The sequence below is a fragment of the Neolamprologus brichardi genome, chromosome 2, assembly GCF_056152115.1.
Source record: "Neolamprologus brichardi isolate AB-2024 chromosome 2, ASM5615211v1, whole genome shotgun sequence".
NCBI classification, from domain to species: Eukaryota; Metazoa; Chordata; class Actinopteri; order Cichliformes; family Cichlidae; genus Neolamprologus; species Neolamprologus brichardi.
The window spans coordinates 2523870-2544713 of record NC_142105.1 but is presented as its reverse complement, the minus strand read 5'-3'; the positions used below and the strand labels follow the sequence as shown (position 1 = coordinate 2544713).

General features: G+C 39.6%; 1 protein-coding gene across 1 annotated transcript; it reads right to left on the bottom strand.

The window, feature by feature from the left end:
- Nucleotides 1–80: 80 nt before the first annotated feature.
- Nucleotides 81–8484, bottom strand: LOC148106037 (uncharacterized). The gene is made up of 6 exons (XM_087852098.1): nucleotides 8442–8484; nucleotides 7988–8323; nucleotides 7553–7891; nucleotides 6877–6981; nucleotides 754–818; nucleotides 81–206 (listed from the first exon to the last, which is right to left on the bottom strand). The coding sequence occupies exons 1-6, from the start codon at nucleotides 8482–8484 to the stop codon at nucleotides 81–83; spliced, it is 1014 nt and encodes a 337-aa protein (XP_087708224.1).
- Nucleotides 8485–20844: the final 12360 nt, after the last annotated feature.

The window sequence follows — 20844 nt, the reverse complement described above, 5'->3', positions numbered from 1 at the left end:
GGCAATTAAAACAATTTGACTTATGGCAATAAAACAACGAGAAAAAAAAACCATTCTGCCTTTTTCATGGGGACAGCCTTTTACTGGCCCTCTCTGATGCCAGAGTATATGGTGCACTCTGGCGACTCCTTCTTACTCTTCCATCTTGAAGATTTTCTTGAGGGGAAATCCAGAGCCACGTAGTTTAATTCTACTTCTTCACCCTCCTGTAAATTATTAACAGAAATTAACAAACTTTTGAAAATATTTTTAAACACTTAGAACACATAAACACAAACAACACAGAGAACAATGCACAGATATTTTTTTATTTTTATTGTTTGTCTTTAGGCAACAGTCTTGTTTGACATGACTTCATGTTTCTATGCAATGGTAACTGCAGCTGTTTCATAACCATTCTCTAGTTACGATCATGAAAACACACATCTAAAGTGATATTACACTAAAGTAAACATGTCATTGTTTACTTTAAAGGACTTCTAGGTGGGATGTCAGATGTGATTGATTACTAGACCATCATTTGACACCTACTTTTCAGATCAAACCTAGTTTTTCTAGGTTTTCTTTTTTTGCCCTTTCTTGTATTTCACAACATCAAACTGCTTTCTATTTCTTTTACAAAATCTTTAGCTTCCTCGTTCTGTGTGTTTCAACCTATCCAATATTATGATCAAAGTCAAGTCATGCATTTCATTATAGATAGATTGCTATAGGGGTGTGTGTGTGTGTGTGTGTGTGTGTGTGTGTGTGTACCTCATCACTTATTTGGTTGGCAGGTGATCTTTCTTGTCCAACATCATTACAGACTGGTACTTTTCCTATTCATAAAAAGAAGAAGGATTATTTTAAGTGCTTGTCACATCAAAATCAAGAACCAATTGTTTGAGCATTTCCCACTGCCAATTTTTGTTTTGGTTTATTTCTATGCAGAATTGTTGTGAAAATGCTAACAATAGTTTTAGAAAAAGAAAATTAGTCCGGAAAATGTCCATGAACTGCTAGGAATTGATTTAAAATTAAAATTTCTGACAGAGGTGAATTTTAACAGTTCACCCCACACAACAGAAACATCATACAGAAATATGCTGAAAATCCACACATTTTATTTAACATGACTCATTGGTTTAAAATATCATTGGTCTCTTTTCCAGAAGTAAAAAACTTCCATCCATCCATCTTCTTCCACTTATCTGAAGCTGAGTCGCAGGGGCAGCAGCTTAAGTAGAGAAGCCCAGACCTCCCCAGCCACCTTCTCCAGTTTTTCCCGGGGAACACCAAGGCGTTCCAAGGCCAGCTGAGAGATATAATCTCTCCAGCATGTCCTGGGTCTGCCCCTGGGCCGCATCCCGGTGGGACATGCCCGGAATAGGGGTGGGTTTTTATAATCGAGTTATCGATTAAAATCGATTCTGGCTTGGATAACGTAAAATCGATTCATTAAAATCCTGAATCGATTTTTTAATATAAATTTATTTTGCCCGAAATGCCAGAATCTCTGGTGAAATCTCACAAAATTTCAACATCCACCAAACAGCTAAGACAGTAAATGAGAGCAGGAACACAGATTCTGCACAAAGACTTAAACACACAACGCAACCTGCGGATCAGAATCAGTGAGATGTCGCCTTTCTCACCTGACCGCACGGACACGGTCGGGGCTGAAAGCCGACAGCTAGCTGATTCTGATCTGTCGGCGGGTCCACGCTTTGTGTTTACGCCCTTTATGCGCTGATTCTAAAGCTGTTAGTTTTATCTATCACTCTAGATCTTGTTTTAACATATGGCATAGAAACTGAACATTTAACAGTGTTTCCTGAAAACCCTCTCCTGTCTGATCATTTCTTGATAACATTTACATTTACAATAATTGATTACGCAGCAGTGGAGAGTGGACTTTATCAAAGTAGATGTCTTTCTGAAAGCGCTGTAACTAAGTTTAAGAATATAATCCAGCCACTGTTATCATCGTCAATGCCCTGTACCAACACAGAGCAGAGCAGCTATCTGAACGCTACCCCAACAGAGGTCGATTATCTTGTTAATAATTTCACCTCCTCACTACGTACGACTCTGGATACTGTAGCTCCAGTGAAAACTAAGGTCTCTAATCAGAAGTACCTGACCCCGTGGTATAATTCTCAAACACGTACCCTAAAGCAGATGACTCGTAATCTGGAGAGGAAATGGCGTGTCACAAATTTAGAGGATCATCATTTAGCCTGGAGAAATAGTTTGTTGCTTTATAAGAAAGCCCTCCGCAAAGCCAGAACAGCTTACTACTCATCACTGATTGAAGAAAATAAGAACAACCCCAGGTTTCTCTTCAGCACTGTAGCCAAGCTGACAAAAAGTCAGAGCTCTTTTGAGCCAACCATCCCTTTAACGTTAACTAGTGATGACTTCATGAACTTCTTCACAAATAAAATTTTTATCATTAGAGAAAAAATTACCAATAATCATCCCACAGATGTAATATTATCTACAGCTACTCTTAGTTCCATTGATGTTAAGTTAGACTCTTTTTCTCCAATCGATCTTTCTGAGTTAACTTCAATAATTACTTCCTCCAAACCATCAACGTGTCTTTTAGACCCCATTCCTACAAAACTGCTCAAAGAAGTCCTGCCATTGATTAATTCTTCGATCTTATATATGATCAACCTATCTCTAATAATCGGCTATGTACCACAGGCCTTCAAGGTGGCTGCAGTTAAACCTTTACTCAAAAAGCCATCTCTAGACCCAGCAGTCTTAGCTAATTATAGGCCAATCTCCAACCTTCCTTTCATATCAAACATCCTTGAAAGAGTAGTTGTCAAACAGCTAACAGATCACCTGCAGAGGAATGGTTTATTTGAAGAGTTTCAGTCAGGTTTCAGAGTTCATCACAGCACAGAAACAGCTTTAGTGAAGGTTACAAATGATCTTCTTATGGCCTCTGACAGTGGACTCATCTCTGTGCTTGTCCTTCTTGACCTTAGTGCAGCATTCGATACTGTTGACCATAATATCCTGTTAGAGCGATTAGAACATGCTGTAGGTATTACAGGTATTGCACTGCAGTGGTTTGTATCATATCTATCTAATAGACTCCAGTTTGTGCATGTAAATGGAGAGTCCTCTTCACACACTGAGGTTAATTATGGAGTTCCACAGGGTTCAGTGCTAGGACCAATTCTGTTTACATTATACATGCTTCCCCTAGGCAGCATCATTAGAAGACATAGCATACATTTTCACTGCTATGCAGATGACACCCAGCTCTATCTGTCCATAAAGCCAGATAACACACACCAATTAGTTAAACTGCAGGAATGTCTTAAAGACATAAAGACTTGGATGGCCACTAACTTTCTGCTTCTTAACTCAGATAAAACTGAGGTCATTGTACTCGGCGCTGAAAAGCTTAGAAATATGGTATCTAACCAGATTCTTACTCTGGATGGCATTACCTTGGCCTCCAGTAACACTGTGAGGAACCTTGGAGTCATTTTTGACCAGGATATGTCCTTCAACGCACATATTAAACAAATATGTAAGACTGCGTTCTTCCATTTGCGCAACATCTCTAAAATTAGAAATATCCTGTCTCAGAGTGATGCTGAAAAACTAGTTCATGCATTTATTACTTCCAGGCTGGACTACTGCAATTCATTATTATCAGGATGTCCAAAAAACTCACTGAAAAGCCTTCAGTTAATCCAAAATGCTGCAGCAAGAGTACTGACAGGGACTAGAAAGAGAGAGCATATTTCTCCTGTTTTGGCTTCCCTTCATTGGCTTCCTGTTAAATCCAGAATTGAATTCAAAATCCTGCTCCTCACATACAAGGTCTTAAATAATCAGGCCCCATCTTATCTTAATGACCTTGTAGTACCATATTACCCTATTAGAGCACTTCGCTCCCGCTCTGCAGGCCTACTTGTTGTTCCTAGAGTATTTAAAAGTAGAATGGGAGGGAGAGCCTTCAGTTTTCAGGCCCCTCTTCTGTGGAACCAGCTTCCAGTTTGGATTCGGGAGACAGACACTATCTCTACTTTTAAGATTAGGCTTAAAACTTTCCTTTTTGCTAAAGCATATAGTTAGGGCTGGACCAGGTGACCCTGAATCCTCCCTTAGTTATGCTGCAATAGATGTAGGCTGCCGGGGGATTCCCATGATGCATTGAGTTTTTCCTTTCCAGTCACCTTTCTCACTCACTATGTGTTAATAGACCTCTCTGTATTGAATCATATCTGTTACTAATCTCTGTCTCTCTTCCACAGCATGTCTTTTATCCTGTCTTCCTTCTCTCACCCCAACCGGTCGCAGCAGATGGCCGCCCCTCCCTGAGCCTGGTTCTGCCGGAGGTTTCTTCCTGTTAAAAGGGAGTTTTTCCTTCCCACTGTCGCCAAAGTGCTTGCTCATAGGGGGTCATATGATTGTTGGGCTTTTCTCTGTATCTATGAAGCGCCTTGAGGCGACATTTGTTGTGATTTGGCGCTATATAAATAAAATTGAATTGAATTGAATTGAAAATATCTCCCTCCAAACAATATTGACCGAACCAGCAGCAAAAGAAGATCCAAACTACACTTCACATAAACGTCGTCATGTATTCACTCTGACTTTTGCTGTTTTGCTTCAACCACGATGCACAGCTCTCTCTCTCGCTCTCTCCCCCTCTCTCTCTCTGTACTGTTTTCTGCATTATTCGCTTGCTTGTTACGCACAAGTCTACCCTTGTTTACAGCGCTGTCGGCCGATGTTTTTTTTTTCGTTTTATATACTTCCAAAAAGAAAACCTAATTTCTGCCGTTCAATACTGAACAAATTTAAACTTTTTAGAATTATGCAAAATGCAAAATGCTTAGCCGTGTCTCTAATAAAACCGCTGTAACTTCAGAGGTAATGTTCATGTGTTGATTAATGGTTTTCTTTCGTTTTTGATGTACTGCAGAATATTTTTATAAAATCCCAGCCCAGGAAAATCGCCTTCATGTTTTTCTGTGTTTTATCCTCAGCTACTTTGACACAAAGGCATCTGCTGTGACGCTCACACCTTTGATAAAGTCTTGCGTGTGTCCTTCCTTTTTATAGATACAAAAATATGTAACTGTACTGATCTGAATTATAATATTTCTGACTGTCAAAATTTCCCAGATTCAAATCGAAGTGAATCGAATCGAATCGAATTAAATCGAATCGTGGATCGAATCGATTCGGGACCTTGTGAATCGGAATTGAATCGATTCTAGAAATCAGTGACGATACCCAGCCCTAGCCCGGAACACCTTACCCAGGAGGCATCCTTGTCAGATGCGCGAACCACCTCAACTGGCTCCTTTCAATGTGGAGGAGCAGCTGTTCTAATCTGACCCCGTCCCAGATGGCTGAACTTCTCACCCCATCTCTATGGGAGAGGACAGCCACCCTTCAAGGGAAATTCATTTCTGCCGCTTGTATCTGCAGTCTCATTCTTTTGGTCACTACCCATAGCTTGTGACCATAAGTGAGGGTAGGAGGGTAGGTAGGGACGTAGATCGACCGGCAAATTGAGAGCTTTGGTTTTACATTTAGCACAATGGACTGGCAGCCGCAGCACCAGTCCGTCTGTCGATCTCCGGCTCCATTCTCCCATCACTCGTGAACAAGACCCCGAGATACTTAAACTGTTCCACTTGGGGCAGGAACTTGTCCCTGATCCGGAGTTGGCACTCCACCCTTTTCTGGTTGAGGAACATGACCTCAGATTCGGAGGTGCTGATTCTCATTCCAACCTCTTCATACTTGGTTCCATCATCCGCTAAAAGCAGAGATGAGATTCTGAGACCACCCAAGGGAAAGCCTTCCACCACATGGCTAAGCCTAGAAATTCTGTCCATAAAGGTTATGAAAAGGCTGACAAAGGACAGCCCTCAGTCCATCACCCACCGGAAAGCAGTCTGACTTTTTGCCGGCTATCCGGACCAGGCTCTTGCAACGGTTGTATAAGGATCAAATGGCGCATAGCAATGGGCCAGACACCCCATACTCCCGAAGCACCTCCCACAGGATACTGCAAAGGACACAGTCAAATGCCTTCTCCAAGTCCACAAAACACATGTAGACTGGTAGGGCAAATTCCCATGCACCCTCGAGTATCCTTGAGAGGGTAAAGAGCTGGTCCAGTGTTCCACAACCGGGACAAAAAACGCATTGTTCCTCCTGTATCCAAGGTTCAACAAACGGACGGACTCTCCAGCTGTCTGGCATAGACTTTCCCAGGGAGGCTGAGGAGTATGATGCCCCTATAGTTGGAACACACCCTCTGGCCCCCCTTCTTAAAAATGGGAACCACCACCCCAGTCTGCCAATTCAGGAGTACCACCCTTGATCTCCACACAACATTGTAGAGACGTGTCAACCAAAATAGCTCTACAACAGGGGTCCCCAAACCCAGTCCACGAGGGCCGGTGTCCCTGCAGGTGTCCTTGATCCATCACAGCTGATTTAAATGGATAAATTACCTTCTCAACATGTCTTGAACTTCTCCAGAGGCCTGGTAATGAACTAATCATGTGATTCAGGTGTGTTGACCCAGGGTGAGATCTAAAACCTGTAGGGACACCGGCCCTCGTGGACTGGGATTGGGGACCCCTGCTCTACAACATCCAAAGCCTTCATGGAACTCAGGGCGAACCTCATCCACCATAATTACTTCCCTTCCTAATGGGGATGGGACCATCAGTTGTGTTGTGCAGAAGTCAGGTTGATACACAGCTGACAGCCGTATTTGACAGCTGTTAGAATTCATATTATGGTGAAAACCAATGAGTAAGTAATATAGCTCATTGGTATGTATGTATATATATATATATATATATATATATATATACCTATGTATGTATAAATTACCTTTGCGCTGATTTTCACCAGACAGAATTAACCTCGTGAACATGGCAAAATTCACAAGCACAGAGCAGGTCAACAGTGCCCCAAGCACAGTAACGACTGGGAACTCTGGAAGGAGAAAACATCGCAGCAGACACTTAACATCTCTGTATTTAGGAAGCAAAGACTTGTGTCAGGAAAAGCTAAAAACAAAGCATCTAAGACTGCAACTACTTGATTGAATTTCCTTTAATGATAAATTATCATAAGGTAAAATAGATGTTTATCATTTTTTTATGCATCCAGCAATAGTTTACATATCACAAGTTCAATGGTAATTTTTAAAAACTGCAGTTAATGACAAAATGGGTGCAGACGACATTTATTCTCAGCAACCTCAAATGCACTTTTTATTCTTTACACACAAGAATGAATTAAGATTAATGGGTTGGCATGCTATGCTAACCTTAAGTGAGTTTATTATGAACCTGGCAGTATAACCTTAGTAACATAAGCTGTATACATAACCCACTCAGTATCAGGTTATCTTATGTTAAAGTATTTTGAGCTGTTAATACTTCTAGTCGATCTAACTCAAATTCATTTTAGAGGCCTGAGAATATATCTTGTTTATCCATGAACAAACTCACAGGAATTATAAATGATTAATAAAGATGTTAATATTACTTTAAAAACATACCTATCTCCACTTTAGTTCTTTTACCAAACAGGATCTCTCCACATGTGACCAGAGCACAGTAGTACGTCCCAGCATCAGGTGAGTTTGTTATAGTTTTGGACAAACTGTAGTCACATCTCCCGTCCTCTTTATTTCTGAGACTGCCGTGGTAAATGATGCCTGGATGGGATTCTGCTGCACCTTTAAACCAGTGGACTTTGTCTTCATTTGGGGACTCATGTTTTCCATTTTTGTCCTTAGACAGGGGCGAACACTGTAGAGTCTTTGGCTCGCTCAGATTGACTGACTCCACATCTGGAGTTTGTTTCACGGTGATAGATTTCTGCTGGGTTTTAGGATCTGTGTGATTCACAAAAAGACATTTAATGGTATTAATTGTAATTGTTTGGGTTTAGACACAGTTGTGATATAAACGATCAAATGAATATACTTTACCATTCACTGCCACAATTGTGCCATTAATAAAGCTAATATTCTCTGATGATCCTGCTTGACAGAAGTATGTTGCTTCATCTTCTTTGCTTACATTTCTTATGGTAAGAGAAAGCACATTACCCTCTTTTGTGGCATTAAGTCTTGAGTTGTTAGATTGTCCATTGGGGGAAACAGTTCCTAAATTTCCTTTAGTAACTGTTTGAATCATATATCCAAAATTCAGCTTAAACCAGTAAAACAACCCTTGTTCAAAGACACATGTCAGAGTCACATTATCTCCAAGTTTAGCCACAGTTACAGAGATCTGCTGAGGAACCTCATTCATTTCCATCACAGCTAAAGAAAAGAGACAAACAGTAACAGTTAGAATGTAGAATATTACAAAGCCTAATATATATTTTGTTTTATATTTTTTACAATGACACATCTGGCAGTGTAGAAGAAGTAAACTCACACAGTGTACTTAGAAGAATCAAAGAAGCCAGTCTTCCGATCATTGTGTTACCTCAGCCTTCTCTTGCACAACTGATGTCTACCCACTCAAAGGAATATTTTGTGACAAGCTGATTACAGTTTGCAAAGTCGACATCACAGTGATTGGCTGACGCAAAAAAAGGCACTTCCTGTAACATTTACCAAACCATTGAATCTAGATGCTAATCATCAAACAATTTTAGTTTGTTTGTAATTTCAAATTTGTCATTTTAAGCACATGATGTTAAATACGGTTCACGTTTAGCACGACTCCATCAGTATATAAAAGAAAAGTCAAACTTTAGCTGTAGTTGTTTTTTATTAATCTTGTATAATTAAGGTAAACCAATAATTAACTCATACTTTAGCCTTTTTTTATACTAAAAGCTGGTGATAGAACAAAGAACATTATTCAGCACAGTGCTTTTACTAACATAAACATAAAAGTAAATTTATATTATATATATATGTTGGAGGCAAATCATGCGAAGAGAGTGAGCTGTGGAACCAAATGCAGACACAGAGGGAAATGGAGCAGAGGTGCGAACCAACAACGAATCGTTTATTTAGCTCCTGAATGATTACAGGAACAAAACTGAACTGTGACATGACTCGAGATATCAAACTATGATACTATACTACTGTGGCTATGACTAAGGGGGAGAGCATAAGCAGATCACCAGACAACTAACAGTAAGAGACACAAGACCTAAATACACTGGAGGGTAACTGGGAAAGTGAACACACATGGGAAAACAGCTGCCACAACAGGCAAGTGGAAACTTAAAAACTCAAAGGAAGATTTAGTCATGAGCTGATTAAGGTTTACAAAGTGGAAATCACAGTGATTGGCTGAAGCACAAAATGCACTTCCTGTAAAAATTTGCAAACCATTTACATATTTAGAGGCAATCACATTATTGCAAGCTGGTGACAGAACAAAAAAAGCACTCTGCTTTCGCTAACATAAGTTATGTTGTGTTACACTTTTGCTTTTTTGAGAATTGTAATGTAATTCCATAATTTTTATTATACTCTACTTGATCTACTAGTCTTTATCGACCTTTGAGCTTCAAATTGTTACATTTAATTGTTTTGTAAATGTAAATGTTAAAAAAAATTGTGAAGTTCATTTAGGTCTTTGTCAGTCTGTTAAAAAATAAATGATGATAGACAAAACTGACATGGATCACCTGTTAGCTCTACTTTTACAGAGAGATAATACAATGTAACGTAAACTTTATTCTGAACTCTGTTTTCTGTTTACACAAAAAATAGAGTTTAAAAACTAAAAGTTTTACCAACCGTTCTGTAAGTGCCAAAAACACTTTGAAACATGAATGACCAACAAACAGGGTTTTTTTCCTTTGTCATGACATGATATTGTAGGCAAGTACTTACAGTAGAAGATGTTTATCGAGTAATTCTCTGTGAGGTGAGAAATAATGAGGGAAAATATGAAAAGAGGCCACCACAGACGTACACTCATTGTTTTGATTAAAGCTGACTGCAGGAAGTGTATGCTGTGTGCAGCTTGGTGTGCTACAAATCGATCCATCCATCTTTTTTTTTTTTAAATTATCTGCTATTAAGTTATTTCTTTTTCAAGTTATTGTGCCCTAAATAATAAGTCACATTTTCCATTTTACATGACATTAAGTGAAACCAGCCCCAGCCGCATTGCCACACACTTTATCTCCCTGCACACAAATGTTACATAATTTGTTTCATATCTGAGTAGACAAACTAAGATCATTTTTCAACCATAACCAAGTATTTTTGTTGCACAAGCCAACAGAGTAGTTTTGGTTGCTACAACTACACCTTCACTGGCTTCACTGATACTGTGCTGCCAGTGCTGATGCACTGAATTAGTTTTCTGTATATCAGAGCTTAGCAGACACCTACTCATAATCAAACATGCAATGACCTGAAAAATACTGAACAAAAGTCTTTATTGTGGTGTCCTGTCTGTCTGTCTGTCTGTCTGTCTTGTTGTGCTTTTGCTATTAGCCTTAATTTACTATCAAAGTAGTTTGCTCTTCACTCAGTTCATTTGCAAATAAGGACTTGAAGTCACCTGCAGAGTCTTTTATTTCTATCATACTTTCAGTATTTTCAAGATCTCTGTTGTAACGTATGTAATTTTGTCTATAAGATGAATGAAAATTGTTCTTATTTTTTTGTAAGCTGTTACCTTGTTTTTTTTATAATTTGCAGACTGTTGACATGCTGATTAAATACAGAATCATATAAATCATTCACTTTACATTCAAAGGACAGGGAAGGTGAAACCCTTCACAGAGGTGTGACACGATGAAGGAAAAATTCAAAAGACATCAAAACAGAAGCACACTGGTTCACTGCGTGCTGTATGCAGCCTAGTATTTGAAAAAAAATCCCCTGTTGCCCCTTCAGGCGGTTTGCCCTTCAAGCTCAGGTCCTCTACCAGAGGCCTGGGAACTTGAGGGTCCTGCGCAGGATCTTAGCTGTTCCTAGTACTGCGCTCTTCTGGACAAAGATCTACAGTGTTGTTGCCGGGATCTGCTGGAGCCACTGGCCTAGCTTGGGAGTCACTGCACCTAGGTCTGTTTTTATCATCTAAGAAACATTTCTAAACTCAGACTGCTGGTGTCAAAGGCAGAACATGAGATGATTCTTCGTGCTTTTATCTCTTCTCGTTTGGATTATTGTAACGGTCTTTTTACGTGTCTCAACAAATCAGCTCTGGATCGCCTTCAGTCTGTACAGAATGCAGCGGCAAGACTTTTAACTGGTACAAACAAGAGGTCACACATTACTCCAGTTTTGGCTTCTCTTCATTGGTTGCCTGTAAATTTTAGGGTTCGTTTTAAAAATTTTAAAATGAACCCTAAACCCTAAAATGAACTTTTAGAGCTCTGCACGGTGAAGCTCCCCAGTATATCTCTGACCTGTTGAAACCTTATTCTTCATCCCGAGCACTTAGGTCTTCAGGTCAGAGGTTACTGGTGGTCCCACGTACCAGGTTTAAAACACGTGGGGATCGGGCTTTTCAGGCACTGGCACCGAGGCTGTGGAACTCTCTGCCGTTGTCTTTACGCTGTCTAGACTCTACTGACTCCTTTAAAAAGCAGCTGAAGACATTTTTATACAAACGGGCTTTTAATTAATTTTAACTTGTATGTCTGATCTTATTGTAAAGCACTTTGTGATTTTTATCTGTGAAATGTGCTATATAAATAAATTTTATTTACTTACTTACTTACTTACTAGGGGTGCAACGATACAAAAAATTCACTGTTCGGTTCGGTTCGATACTTTGGTGTCACGGTTCGATATTTTTTCAATACAAAAAATGTTCATGCCTTTTTATTAATTTGTCATTTATTAAATTTCCACGGCACATTCTGCACCACATCTCTGTGCGTTCATCATTTGTTTAAAGCCAGCTCACCTCCTGCAACCACTTTTCCGAGAATACGCGCTTCTTTTGTGGTTCGGACTCCTTCTGACATTTCTTTGGAGGTGGAGGAACACCAAAGTAATTGCTTAAAGGAGCTTCTTCGACATCTTTCTAGTTCTAAACAAATGTCTGTCCTCCTCCAGAAAATCTTATGTATGCAAACACGCGTTGCAACTTCTTATCTTGTGCGCGTTTTTTATTTTGACAGCGAATGCGCACCTGAGGACCACTTATGTGCAGCCCTGGTTATTTAGCTCGTCATATTGCAGCCACAGAAATTCTTTTGTCCATGAAACCATAAAGCTGCACTTTCTTTTTGCCTTATAGTCTGATTTGTCATAACTTTTCCGTTTTGTGGTAAGCTTTTCTTTGGCTGTCCCTTCTTCACTCTGACCTGTCTTATTTGGCTCAGCAGAACTCAAATATATATCCTGCTGCTTTTACACACGCACTCACATAACGCTCAGCAATCCTCTGCGCGATCAACCTCTCACATGTTTAAGCTGCGGGAGATTTCACTTGTCATGTTTGCATAGTAAGCTAACATTGATAAGACGATGTCAGAGGAATTGGTGCGCAAATTATCATCACTCACCAATCAGTGCTGTCGCTCTCTATACACAGTTCGCGCGATTGCAAAGTGAAAGCAAAAAACAAGCGCAAAATTCAAACGCGATTTCAATATGTCACATATTGACAGTGGCTCACCAATGCCAATGACATAATTACCCAGCTACATTTCCGAAAGAATGCAAAAGCATTGACATATATTTTTCCTTCCTCCGATAGGCCGACGGGCAGGGCAGGGCAGCCCGACTGGAAAAATCGCTAGCCCGGGACATCGGGCTTGCGATTTTGCGAGCCCTGTATCTGATTGAGGAATCACTCATCTTTGGAAAAGAGAGTTTATTACAGAGAAATGTCTCTTTCCAAAATAAAAGCTATACTATACGCTTCTTCTGGGCTATATTCTCAGCAGCATATTAAACATATCAGGTCCCCATAAGGAGAATCATGTGCTAACGGCTGTCTAAATGACTCGGCTAAAGTTTGTAGCATGCGTGCTTGTTGTTTTTGTCTGCTTCCACTTGTCTTTGCACTAGGATGATGTCAGCGTAAATGTGCAGTCATATTCGTTGTGTTCCCACTAGTGCTGTCAGCGTTAATCTGAAATGAGGTTAACGCCACAACACGGCAAATCTCCTTTAACGAGCTACCGCGGATCGCCCCATGCACGGGGCTGGACGGCCAACACGTTAACGAGCTAACTGCGCTAACGCACTAGTTCCCACTCATGTAATTGAACATTGCTGGCACATCCAACATACTGTTTTACTTTAGTCCATGACGCGCTTACCTTCAGGGTCATACATCACATGAAAACCAAAATAGTTCCAAATGCCAGATCTGAATGAGGGTGGGGGAGGTTCAATTTGCCATGTTGTAAGGAGAGCTTAACTTCTGTCTCGCTAGCTTGCCCTGTGCTCAGTGAATCTGTGTTCGACTACTCCACCTAGGCTGCACTGTCGAGCGCAGATCCACTGAGCGCTCAACACAGACAGCACCGTCAGAAGGAAAGTTGATAAAATAAATTAAAAATGCTGTATTGTTCGATACATATGCGTACCGAACCGAAAGTACTGTATCGAACGGTTCAATATCGATACGAGTATCGTTGCACCCCTATTACTTACTAGTGCTCCAATTACCACTGGGACCACTGTTACCTTCACCCCCCACATCTTCTCGAGCTCTTCTCAGAGTCCTTGGTACTTCTCCAGATTCTCGTGTTCCTACTTCCTGATATTTAGATTTAGATCTCATTTCTAAGAGAAGTCCCACTATGCGACAAAAACAGTTCAGGAAACAGAATAAAAGTGCAAGGTGTTGATCTGGCCTTCAAACTCAAGCATCCTGCACGGGAACAAGCCCACACATAACCCAATACACAACCCACAGAACCCAAAATGGTTGTTCATTCATTATTTAAATTATATAAAGAGATTTTATTGTAGATTAGAAAGTTCTTATCAACCCTGTGGTGAATTACAGCTTCATATATGATGTGCTCTGCATAACTGAGACTACTGGTTGTGTCTGAGCTGTGGATAGGACATGAAGGGAAGCCACAAATGACTAGAGACATGGAGACATGTCAAGAACTGATCATTTTGTAAGTCAGTCATCCTGCCAACACACTTATTTATATAGCAATTTAAAAACAGCAAGTGCTGACCAAAGAGTTTAACGAGGACATAATAAAAATGAAAAAAGAAAATAAAGTAAAAATATATTTTAGTATATTGATATGTAACACCCTTATTCACATGCTAAACCGGGAGGGGGTAGAAATGGGCACATACACATGCTAACACCCTTACAGGGGAAAGTGCAGAACTTCTTGCACAGATAAAGGAAATCGCTGAATCCTGGGGCTTATTCACTTATTGTTCCATGTGTTTTCTTTTTGTTTGTTTTTTCATTGCTTAATCAAGATTCTCCAAAACTTCTCAGACCTTATGTATGTTTATAGGTGGAAACACTGACCTTTACAAGCTAACAATTACCAGTGACGAGGCAACTATCTAAAAATAGTTTGACTGAATCAGCAAAAGTCTTGTACTTTTTCACTTTCCAGTATTGTGGTATGTCCCAGTATCAATGCTTGTGAAAGAACAAGCAAAGCCACATGTAAGCCACATGCAAGATGCAAACTATGGCTGGCTACTTTTCTGCTTTCAACACCCTACCAACCCTGTTTACTCAGAATGCATTTGCGCATCAACAGGACGTGTAACTAGTTCAAAACAAGCTGCCGCAGACTATTTTTAGCTGAAGCTGTCAATAGTTTTTAGACCTTCCTTCCTGAAAGTGGCCTCATTTTGTTACGATTAATCTAGATTTGTACAAAAATAACCTTTAAAATATACAACTACAACTTTTAAAACTAAATGCTAAATGCTTCTTTTTAAAGTAGAAGCTTTTAAACCACATCATTGTGAGCAAATACCACAATGTGCAGGACGAAACATGACAGGCACGATCAATTACAGAAGAAAACCACACTGCTGCAATGGAAATTCTCATAAAACTATTTTTATATCACAAGTGAAGCATATGCATATACTATTGATGCAAACTGCTAGAAAAAGATGCCTCTCAGTGGATTCACACCTTGTTCGGATCACACAAACTGCTGCTGAATGTTTCATGCATTTTTTGTGTGTTGCGGGTTGTTAAATGAACAAAACATTACAGTGCAGTCTAGCCTAGAAAAATGTTAAATGATGACGTGACGAATCCTACTTCCGGGCCTAAAGTAGTCTGCGTTTAATATGGCTTTTGTGTTGTTAACATGTTTAATGTTTTGTATTTTCTTCTATTTAATCTCAAAAAGCTCCTAAAACAGTCAGTGATCTCTGTTGACCTCCCTCGGCTTTTATTACCGCTAATCATTTATTTAAGCTCAGTTTTTAAAACCTTAGGATGTAGCTACAGCCCAGCCCATGCAGCAGTATATGAATGACTAACCTCGTATTGTGGATGGATTATCTCAGTTGTTCTCCTGGCTGAAGTTTGGTCCTTTTACAGCATCCTGCCATGCGATTACATTTGTTCCTGACCACCGAGAACACTCACGTTAACTTTTATCGAGAGGAAAAAAAGTTAGCTTGTTTATATTATGCTAACATAGCTGTGTCGCTAGCGGTCACGTAGCACATCATTATATACCAGCTAGCCAAACTTCAGTAACCCTACAAACGTCACTGCTGTTTAGTTTTCTGTCTTCATTTATGTTGGAAGTGATAACAGAGCTGTACGTTTGAATTTGTTTCCAAAACCCCACAGTCAGGACATGCTATATTGTATTTAGATAGAAGCTAGCGAGCTAACTTCCTGCTAACTTCTAACTCCGTTAAATGTAATAAATTCCGTTTTCATGGATGCCTGGATGTTAAACTCAATTGTTACACCTGGTAGAGCAGAACGCTGATCATTTTATTAAAGATGAAAGACTTTAGACAGTTTTTCAACTCTCAGTAATGCCATAGTGATCGTTTGATATATGGACCTGCAGCGGAGTTTAGGCCCAGACACGGCTAGTGACGTCAGACTTAACGACCGGATAAATGCATGAACTATTTTTTCAGCAATAGTCTGAGACAAGATATTTCTAATTTTACAGATACAACGCACATGGAAAAATAAAATATACAAGACTAAAATAGTCTTGTATATGCATTGAAGGACATATCCTGGTCCTAAATGTTCTCACAGTGTTACTGGAGGCCAAGGTAATGCCATCCAGAGTAAGAATCCTGTTAGATATCATATTTCTAAGATTTTCAGTTTTATCTGAATTTAGAAGCAAAAATTAGAGGCCTTCCAGGTCTTTATTAACATATTCCTGCAGTTTAACTAATTGGTGTGTTTTATCTGACTTCATGCATTGAGGTTTAGCAGGACAAGCACAGAGATGACTCCACTGTCAAAGGCCATAAGAAGATCATTTGTAACCTTCACTAAAGCTGTTTCTGTGCTGTGATGAGCTCTGAAACCTGAATAGTACTTTGTCAGAAGTATTAGCCCAGCAGTTCGATGCAGTTTTTATTTTTAAATGAAATACTAATTTCTTTATAGCACTTTGTTTCATTATGATTAGTTGAAATATGTAAGTCAATGTAGAATAAATGCAGCATTGCAGCCCCAGCATGTTGATCAAGTGATGACAGACACTCTGCTTCCACCTGCTGGTGAGTTGATAAATTCTTGTAATAAATCAAACCTTTAGCTCAGGCGTGCCACTCCCATCTCCATGAACCTTGTACTCTGTGCTCTATTGTGTGCCTTCTTCCTGTTTGATATTTCTCTAGTTTGTATATATCCCTCTTGTCATATACAGTCCTCTTGTCTGTTATTTATTCTTGCTGACCAACAAGTTATATGTTTACACGATGCACAGTTGGTGTGGACTGCCCACAATTTTGTTGTACTGAACAACAACAACAACTATTCACAAAAAAGGACAGCATTTTTGGAGTGTTTATCACCCTGCATATATGTTGCATACTGCCTATGACTGTTGCAGGTGGTGATAGCTTTTATTAAGCTAAATCAGATTAAAACCAATTTGAGTTACACTAGGTCTCAGTACAAAACATATTTTAGTTGGTTATACTTTGTTTGAAATTTTTATGAGAATTTTAATTTACTTCTGTCTTCTAGTCCTGGGTACATTCCTCAAAATGTTTGCTACAGTATACTTTGCTAAATACTTTAATAACGCAATTTGTAAAAAACATTTAAAAATATGTCGTAACAGGAGTTTTACTAATAATGTATGGATTGCATAATTCTAAATTGCCTGCTGTGAACAACTCTCCTCCAGTGCTCTGCACATCTCTGGTAAATCGCTGCAGTAATGTTAAGACCAAACTCAACTTTTACAGACACGTAAGACAAAGCAGACTGTCACAGCAGATTCCTTTGTCTCACATTAGCTTATCAGTCAAACACCTCTCCGACTCCGACAGAAGGGCAGCGACTTCTGTGGCCTTCACTGGCCTAAACGTTATTCCCAGCTGTGATTTTAACACACATGCATGGTCGTGCTTGCAGGAATCATTAACAGAAAACATTTGTTTGTTAGATAAACAAACCTCTTCTTTGGGATAAAAGAGGCAAGTGGCCCCTCAGGGAGGGGCCACTTGCCTCTTTTATCCCACAACTAAAACATTCACATTACTCACACTCTCATAACACATACATATAGGACCTTGGGGGTGGGCACACTACACGGCATCCAGAAGACCATCAGGGTACAACCTCACCCCTGGTGTCATTGCCCACCTCTCATTTTTAAATACATGTAGACATTGAGGGCTATCAGGAGGGGCTATGCGCTTACCTGCTGCTCTCTGGCAGGTAGCTCCATGCCCTCCTGGGTTTTAAATGCTCCTTAGAACACACATGCATCAACACTAGATATGAGCGGGCGGAGGGAGGTTTGGAGTCTTCACACCCCCCGTTCTCTGTTGCCTGTTGGGGCGGGGGGGCTGGGAGGAGGAGTTGGCCGTCCGATTGGGGTCTGGAATAATAATACTTTTATGTTTTGCAATCTACAAAGGTTTGCACTTTGAGAATCAACTTGTGAGAACTGTGAGTAATATTCATGTGTGTGTGAAAAAAAGTGTATAAAGTGCGTGGCGAGGGCCTAGTTATTCTGAGAACCCCTGCTGCAATAAATAAGGGACCACTGTATTTACTTTCTCTTTAACTATTGTTTAAAACCTGTTAACATTTAATATTGTCTTGAAAGAGTCAAGACAATATTCTGCAGCAGAGCATCCCCTGTTGCTTCTCCTGGCTCCCCAGTCCCTGGTCCCTCTGCTCCTGCTGCTGCAACCACAGGTATGTAATTATAGCATCAGATGTACAGCAAGCACTGATAACTTTTTACTCGCTTGGATTCCCTTGTGATTACCTTTACTAAATATCTACAGCCAATCTGTTTATATCCTGTTTTTTTCAATGTTGAAAATGAAAATCTAGTAGCAGCCTTCTCATTTCTTTGTTGTTTTGTGCTGTGTTTTACAGGCCCACAGAGGAGGACAGCTCCGAGGCGGACGAGGGACGGGTCCCAGGACGGTCCATCGGCGGTGGAGCTGGCCATCCCGGAGTCCCTGAAGAGGCCACGCCAGTCTCCAACGGAGCATTTCCTCCTCAGCCTTGTTCCTGCTCTGGAGAGCATGCCGCCTCACACGAGAGAATTTGTAAAATATCAAATTTATAAATTAGTTTTTGAAAACAGCACAGCTGTGTTAAATTTGTAAACATTGGACCCTAGCAATCAGTAGTTTTCTGATAAGGCAGCAGCTCTCCAGGGCAGAAACAATGTTCTTATTTTTCTCCTCCTTCTCCTTGAGGCTCTTCCACTTTAAGCTGGGTCCTTTTTATTCCAGTCTCTCTGTAAATAGTTACATTTTATATATTTATGTTTAATGTTATTCTGTTTGAGAATTTTAATATTATTTGAAATAAATTTTTGTAATAACTAATGTCTCAGTTCTACTACACAGTAGTGATGTGCGGATCGATCCTGAAATATTGATTCCTCCGATACCAATCATTTATGTTCTAGAATCGATTCTCACATTAAAATATCAATATTTTAGTAATTTAGGGTAAATTTGTAGTTTATCATTAACAGGAACACAGTGGAAAGAAACTATATCATTCGGATTGTCTACATTCAAAGGAACTACTTTCTCTTCCGCCTTTCATAGTCATGTGCGAAATACGGCTGTATAAAAGTCTTGCAGCTGCTGGCGCACACTCACAACTAGTGATGGGATTTCCGGCTCTTTTTAGAGATCCGGCTTTTTCGGTTCGGCTCACTAAAAAGAGCCGGCTCTTTCGGCTCCGAACCGGCTCTTCAGGTTGTTTTGTTGCTTTAATTAATTTATTATTAACAATAATATAAAATTATGCACAAAAGGAATTACTAACGTAAAAAGAGTGGTTTTATTTATATATGTTTATATATAAATATATGCGGTGGCCCCTAGAGACAAAACACGTACAAACTCCAAAACACATTTCTAGCATGAACTGAACTTCCAAAGCAGAGCTACTAGATCACTTAAATTACACAATTGAAAGCATGTTTGTGTATTTATACACAGGCACTCATATATATTCAAATAATTTAAAAACAATGTTCATTTACCTGTTACTACCACACACCAAATCCGGTCGTTGGTACTTGCTGGCTTGTGTAGCCACTAGGTAACAAAAGCTCAACACTGCGCCTAGCATTCTGGAGCACTTCTGTTGACTTTTGTACGTGTTTTGAGTTTTTATGTGCTTCTGAGTTTGTACGTGTTTTTACATGTTTTGGAGTTTGTATGTTTTTTTACGTGTTTTGGAGTTTGTACGTGCTTCAGAGTTCGTACGTGATTTGGAGTTTGTATGTGCTTTGTCTCTAGGGGGCACCGTAAATATACTTTTTTTTATTCACTCCACATAAAATGTAATAAATAAATCATATAATACAAAAATCAACTATTCACATTTCAACTTTTAACTATTTAAATTTTCAGCTTTTTCCTTTTACAAATTTAAAGTGAAACAACACAAAACACTGCAAACCACAACACAATTAAATATAAATTAAAATATGAAAACAAAAAGAAGATGCATATTCTCTGTCATATGGGCCTGCATGAATAAACTTTCTGAATACTTTATCATCTGCAACTGAAAATAGTTGTGGATGATTACTATACCTTTCTAATGTGACGTTGTTGTCCCTGGCTTTCTTTCTCTGTCTGCCAAAGAGTGTGGATATAATTGTCCGGTGAGTTGGTTTGACAGTGTGAGCAGTTGTTGCCTGTTGCTCCTGCTGCACCAGGCTGCTCTTCTTCTCCTTCCTTTTCCTCCTCATCTTTATGATCCACATTGTTCTGAGCCTGACCAGCAGGGGGCGCTGACTGTTCAGGTTCTGTTGCTGTTGTTTGTTACTGTGGCCTAGGGCGGCGCTGCTCTTCATATGCACAGTTAGTCTGCCCTCCAGTTAGGCGCAGCACCTTTCCATCCCAGGTATTTAATGAATGTATAAATAACCAGATGCTATCTCCAACTATGAAACGAGAAATAATTTCTTTACTTCCTAAACCAAACAAGGGCTCTATCCTTTTAGATAATTGGAGACCAATCACACTTCTTTGCTGTGATTATAAATTGTTAGCTCACGTCTATGCCAACAGATTAAAAACAGGAATAACTCAAATAATAGATGAGACACAGACAGCCTTTATAAAAGGACGTCTCATTCATCATCATACCCGTTTAATATTAGATATGTTGGATTACAGTCATTTAATCGATGATAGCCTTATTTTATTTCTTGATTTCTTTAAAGCTTTTGATTCTTAGA